The 6,549-nt window shown below is 34.9% G+C and overlaps 1 protein-coding gene across 1 annotated transcript; it reads right to left on the minus strand.

Annotated features, from left to right (window-relative positions):
- Positions 1-36: 36 nt before the first annotated feature.
- LOC132117174 (putative tRNA (cytidine(32)/guanosine(34)-2'-O)-methyltransferase) lies at positions 37-4,744 on the minus strand. Its single transcript, XM_059526272.1, has 10 exons — positions 4,602-4,744; positions 4,389-4,458; positions 4,156-4,255; positions 2,154-2,232; positions 2,002-2,054; positions 1,352-1,405; positions 1,126-1,228; positions 965-1,048; positions 707-810; positions 37-619 (listed from the first exon to the last, which is right to left on the minus strand). The coding sequence occupies exons 1-10, from the start codon at positions 4,720-4,722 to the stop codon at positions 416-418; spliced, it is 972 nt and encodes a 323-aa protein (XP_059382255.1). The 5' UTR covers positions 4,723-4,744; the 3' UTR covers positions 37-415.
- Positions 4,745-6,549: the final 1,805 nt, after the last annotated feature.

A 6,549-nucleotide genomic window follows, 5' to 3' on the forward strand; every position in this document is an offset into this window, starting at 1 on the left:
TAAACATAAAACCAACAGACGCTGCGTCATGGTAAATTTGGGTATGCGTGTATTTTTATTTAACATGTAGAGCTGCAGTTAAAAGTTCAAATTCAAGAAGGTAGTTTCTGTGATTCAAACAAAGGACCAATCACAGAGAAGACTCTGCTAATTTTGAGTGTAATAAAAGTTACAGAAACACTTCAATACTTAAAAGAGAAACTATATTATCAGTTTCAACAAAATGTGCAGAAAGTGTAACTTTACAGGTATGAAAGCTCGTCACTCTTAATAGTACCCTTAATAGGGACGACTTTAAAATAAGGTAAAAAGACATAACACGTCACATTTTATCTGAGAGTACCTCTAAATATAAATGTTGATCCATCATGATAAAACGGTATTTTAACAGAAGCTGACAAATCAGTAATGTCCATTAATCGGAGGTTCCTGGTGTGACCGTGTTCGTGTCTGGACTTTTGTTGAGATCTAAAGCAGACAGGGAATCATCAAGTGCTCCAGAAGGCGAGTCCTCTTTGGCTAACAAGTTATTCTTGCGGAGCTGACAGGCTTGCTGGTACGGTGGCCGAATTGGAGGCTGGGTGGGAGGCAAATACTGGTATTCTTTACTAGAATCAAGCTGTTTTAGAATAAAGCAAACCATACATTAGCACAGACTGCTCATTCATAGACACGTATGTGGGATTTGAGAGAAGCGGATTAGCACCTGAAGCGGGTAAGTTCTGTCTGAATCAAAGGCACTAAGATCTCCACAAGCAAGGAAAGGAACTATTATTCGGTTTGGCCCCTCTAGCTGGTTAAAGTCGACATCTGGATGGGACAAATTTGCATTCATATCGTGAGGAGGAAGACTGGGCATATACATAGACATTTACAATATAACATGAGAATAAATGGCATATACAGATATGCACAATCAAATATGTAAGAACTAATTTGATATTGGAGTAATGGAACAAGTTACCATAAGAGTGATCCAGTAAAGGGTTGGACATGTTAGGGACATAACCTTCAGGTGGAGAGTAATTCTGACACACCACAAATGCCTCTGAAAGGCAAAAACACACGTGGTTCATGTTTTGGAAAAGTACAATATTCCCTCTTCATATGAAACTGTCCTCTCACCTATGCTAGAGTTGCGGCTGCTGCGTGGTTTGGCACAGGTTACAGCGCTGAAGAAGATCTTGAGCTGGGAGTACAGCAGGGTCACATCTTTCCCCCTGAAGATCTACACAGAAGAAAGACATTGAAGCTCAGGTGAGACTGAAGTAAACATTTTCTAGATTTCATAATCTTGTACTGACAACTTGACAAGGTAATAAAGAGTATGGATGACAATGGGACAGCTTACTTTTGCTACAAAGTTGCCCCCTGGCTTGAGAACATGTGTGGTGATATTGAGAGCCTGTCAATATGAAAACAGAAAACCTTCAACAAGCATTCTAGCAGTTATATGGTAAATCACAAACAAAATATATGTATTTCGTTATTAATGCCATGAAAACTGCTAATAGCATTAATAATAATGAATAACACATTACACACGTATGTTTCCGTGTGTGCGAGTGTGTGTTTGGAAGAAAGAGAGAGAGGGATAAACAGAGTATATGTGCTTTCTGTACATAACAAAACATAATTTAATCTTATTGTTTAATATATTTATTTGCTTGGTCAGTATTGTGAGTTTTGGTTCTTTTGTTGTTTTAGGCTGTAAGGACCTTACAAATATGGACATGCAATGTGGTCAAGACCTGCCTGGAACTACTTTAGCCATGCATTTCCCTGAAAATAACGACACACCTTAGAACATTCGTCAGCCAATCAGATTCTATTTAACAGATCTAAGCTACCATGAACTAATGATAAAAAAAAAATACTAACATAAAACAAATAAATAATGTACTACTCAATGTTATTTATTGTTATTGTTAATGTATTTACGAACACTAAATAATGGGACCTTATTACCAAAATAAGAGTTATGGAAATATGAATCCATACCGCCAACAGGAGCTGTGCCTGAATGTATTCATCTACATCATGAAGACCTGTAACTATATAGAGAAATGGACTCAAAACCTTCAATTAAAGATTTTGCCAAACTAGACTAGAAAGCAACATCATGTTCAATAAAATACAAGGTTATTTCTCACCATCAGGGGCGCCGTCACACACAACCAAGTCTGCTGACTGTCCTTCAAAATGTCGAATAATCTCCTGTGCTGTAGAAATCTGTGAAAAGCAATGAGAATATTCACACAAATGAAAATATGTTTAAGGCAAGACACCACAGGCTTGAATATTGTTTTATCAAGCACTAGTCAATTTTTTGATTTTGGTCTCTGTTTGGCTTTTAATTAGGGCTGGGATAAACGATTATTTTTTAAACGATTAATCTAGCGATTATTTTTCCGATGCATCGATTAATCTAACGATTAATTTTTCGCAGACCAATTCGATTTCGATTATCTCCCCATTAATTAACTACTAACAATTTATACATGTTGATTTACATATCTGAATGAAAAAAACATGAATTCCTTAACATTGCAATATATGTTTATTGCTCTTAAAATTACAAAATAAAAGACTGACTAAGAATGCATTACTTTGCACTTGTATAGAGATTGCATTCATTAAAACCTTGAAGCCTTGAAAACACATAGCTTACTGAAAACAAGCTTACTGAACACATAGGGCCCAGCTTACTGAAAAAAAGTTCTTCTTTCAGATGAAAATAACAACAACTTGATGTCTAGCATTCAATAAAAAAGGTCACCTTAAAATACTTGTTTAGAGCAAATTGAAAGAATACAGTAACCAATGTAAACTTGAAGGCTTTAAGCTAATACAGAGAGTGCTTTTCCAAAAAAAAATTAACAGTGGGAGCCAGCAGCCTGTCATGGAGAAAAAAAAATCTCCGAATGCTCCACGTGAAACTTTTTCTACCCTTTTTCTATCGTGTCTAATGATTTTGGTTAATATGCACGAGGGAGAGAGAGAGAGAGAAAGAGAGCAAGACAGCGCTCGTGTAGTTTGAAGACTGTGAGTGCGCGAGCGCGCGTGAAACTTTGGTGTTTCTTTTTCTATCGTGTTTAATGATTTTGATTAATATGCACGAGGGAGAGAGAGAGCAAGAAGCGCTCGTGTTGTTTGAAGACTGTGAGTGCGCGCGCACAGCCGGGGCTCTCTCTCGTACGCGCCCTGTCAGGCGCAGCAGTCATTCACATCACCCACCGATCAAAAAGGCTTTGACAGCCGCCAAAAAAAAAAATCAATGCAGAAAAACCCCTGGATTGGTTATATAACGTTGGACAGAATGTTGATCCGGCCATCGCGTATATTCAGCGCACATAAGGTAAACGTTTTGCAAACGTTTTTTAGAGAAATAAAAACAGGTCGACGAATCGATGCGCATATTTTGCGTAGACAGATTTTTTGCGTCGACGTCATCTATGACCTCGACGCGTTGTCCCAGCCCTACTTTTAATATCAGACTAGTGGAAAATAAACACCCAAAATACACATGTAAGTGTTTATTTAATTGCACTTATTTGATTTGCATATGTTGATTTTAATTACAATACATATATTTAATGGACCTTTTTTCAAAATGGGTTTTTTCTCCATGCACCGAGCTAGAAATATTCAGTATTGCTTACACCAGACTCTGCAGTTTTATTTCTATCTATATTCTGAAGGATTTTACAGATGAGCTTGTTCATATATTATTAATCTAACTTCTTATTTCTAAAAGCATTGTGATTTATTTTTTATTTTCTGGTTATTGACAGTACTTTCTGATTTTTTGGAGTGATAACAAGAGATCCCCTCTGTTTAAACCTTTGACTCACCAATATGTGAAAATGAAACACTTTTGAACCTGGCTTTATCCAACGTTCATATTTTTGTTCTTGAAATGTATGCAAACTAGTGCATATTCAATTGCATAACTTGCATATTTAAAAAAAATGTATACTTGTAATAATGTTTGCAATTCATAATCTAATAATTTAACGGGGGAAGTATGGTGATACATATTAGTCTATTTTTTTTATAACCCTTTTCACCTGGAGTGTTATAATAACATATAGATTTAAATGCTATGATGACTTGGTGGGGAAAAATAAAGTGTAAAAGTCTGGCAGGCTCCACCTTGGTGATGTCTCCTTGTATTTGTGTGACACCTGGCAAAGGGGCCATTGCTTGAAGATCAACCGCCACAATCTTGACCTCTTCACTCTTGTCTTTCCCACTTAAAATCGGACAAAAAAAAACATTAGTGCAATTACAATAAAAAACACTTTATTGAACAGTATCTGTATGTGCTGTTTACACTTTATCATGCAGTATGGATCAAGTGCATTGTGCATTTGCATTTAACCAACCGGAGTTTGCGGCTCAGAACTTGACTCCAGCTGCCAGGTGCCGCACACAGATCCACAGCACGACTAACACCTGTATGTAGGTAGGACATAAACAATCGTTTGAACATAAAAGCCTGCTATGATGTTGTCTATGTAGGCAGTTCACAAGCTTTCAAGGCATATCCTATGATCATGATGACTCATCCACCATCCCATGCAGACTGAAGCTCTTACCTTTAAAAAGGTTGAACTCGTCATCCAGCTGCAGGAGTTTGAAGGCACTCCTCGCTCTCCAGCCCTCCTCCTTCGCCAGTCTGTAGTATATATCGCGTTTGTCTTTGGATGAGCGCCCCATTTTTCCTTCACTCACTTATTCTGTAGACAAATAATGACACGGTTGTATATCTAAACCAGCTAAACAAATAATGAATATCTTTCCTATGATGGTATTTACATATGTTACCTCGCAGTAGAACAGATACTCTGAAAGTGACTTCGAAAACATTCTTATTATTTTACTTACCACTTAATTACTCTTAATTAAAATGAATCTCATTCTGCGCTCTCAACAGCGCCTTTATACATTAGTTAGTAAGAAATATTAACGCTAGCGGTTATACACATAACCATAATATCCACTAGCCAATATCATTACAGCTGTTAAAAAATTATAATTTCATAAAATTTACCTACTAGGGACTGCAGCTGGATCCGTTTTCGCCGCAACGTGACGCTTCTTCTTCTTGTTTTGTTGCGGTCAGAGAAACATGAGACAACACTGACACGCACTGGAGATGAGCTGCTATTACACGTGATGCCTGAACGTGATCGTAGTGCTTCTGTGTGCATTTACCGTCCATAAACACGAACTTTAAGCAGAACTATTGTAGCATATAACCCGTAAACTTTCCAATGTAATCACAGTTCCTAAAAAATATTATACTACAGCTATAATTAAGAGTAAAAAGACCAAGGATTAGAGAAATCACTTTTTAATGGAACAAACATTAACATTCTACATGCACTTTCGTTCAGCTGCAAAGATTGAACATTGTACAATTATGCATAATATTACAATAACTTATAACAGGAAATTAAGAAAGAAAAAAATGAACAAAAATAAATAATTAAAAGTGCCAAGGGGTAAAAGAAAACCTGAATATGGGTACAATGAGTTTTGAAAATATATAGCCTACATATAAAAATACTTTCTTAACTTTCTTAAGTTCACAGACTTTTAAAGGATTTAGCTTGTCTCTGGCTTAATTTAGTCAGCATACATTCAAATCATAAAGAAGTTATGAGTTTGAATGGAAAATGATTTGGTAAAGAATATAATAAATTCAATAAATAAAAGCATTTCCATCTTCATCATAATAAACAATGAAGCCAAAAATATATTTTGAGAGAGTGAGAGAGGTCTTGAACTGAATAATTCTGTATCTCACACCACAAAAAAAGAAAAAAGAAAAAAAAAGAACATGCCCATACATTGTGAAAATGCATTTTGGTTTCATGATAATTATTACAGAAAACTCAGTTTAATAATGATTTCCTGGATAAGTTCAAAGTGTATACATTTAAAGGAGATTTCTAACTGGAGCATTCTGTAGGGATACAATCAAATGTACGAAATAAACTATATGCACTTTTTGTATATATCATGCTGTGTGTATATACATATATATATATATATATATATATATATATATATTGTACATTTATATATATATATATATATTGTACATTTATATATATATATATATATATATACCTTCTAGACAGATACCTTATATTGTGTAAGTACAAAAAAAACATTGAAACATTTGATTCATTCATTTTTATTTATTTATAAGGACAATAAATTAATTTTGGTGTATAAAATTATTTAGTATATTAACATTGTTATAATAGTGTTACACTAATGATAATAGTGTCCCTGGATAGGTTAATGTACAGCTAAACCTACGGGTCCATTTATACCGAAGAAAAAAAAACTATTGAAAAACATTAAAGTTCTATCCAAATCACACCTCCTATAACTAATTTGCATTGGTTGGCAATTTTTAATAAATTTTACATTAGCATCATAATTGCTTTATGCATTGTGTATTAAAACATAATAATTTATTACTTTGCAGTTTTATTTATGATCCAGTCAGACGGACATGTAGAAGCGCAG

Source organism: Carassius carassius, chromosome 36, assembly GCF_963082965.1.
Source record: "Carassius carassius chromosome 36, fCarCar2.1, whole genome shotgun sequence".
NCBI lineage: Eukaryota > Metazoa > Chordata > Actinopteri > Cypriniformes > Cyprinidae > Carassius > Carassius carassius.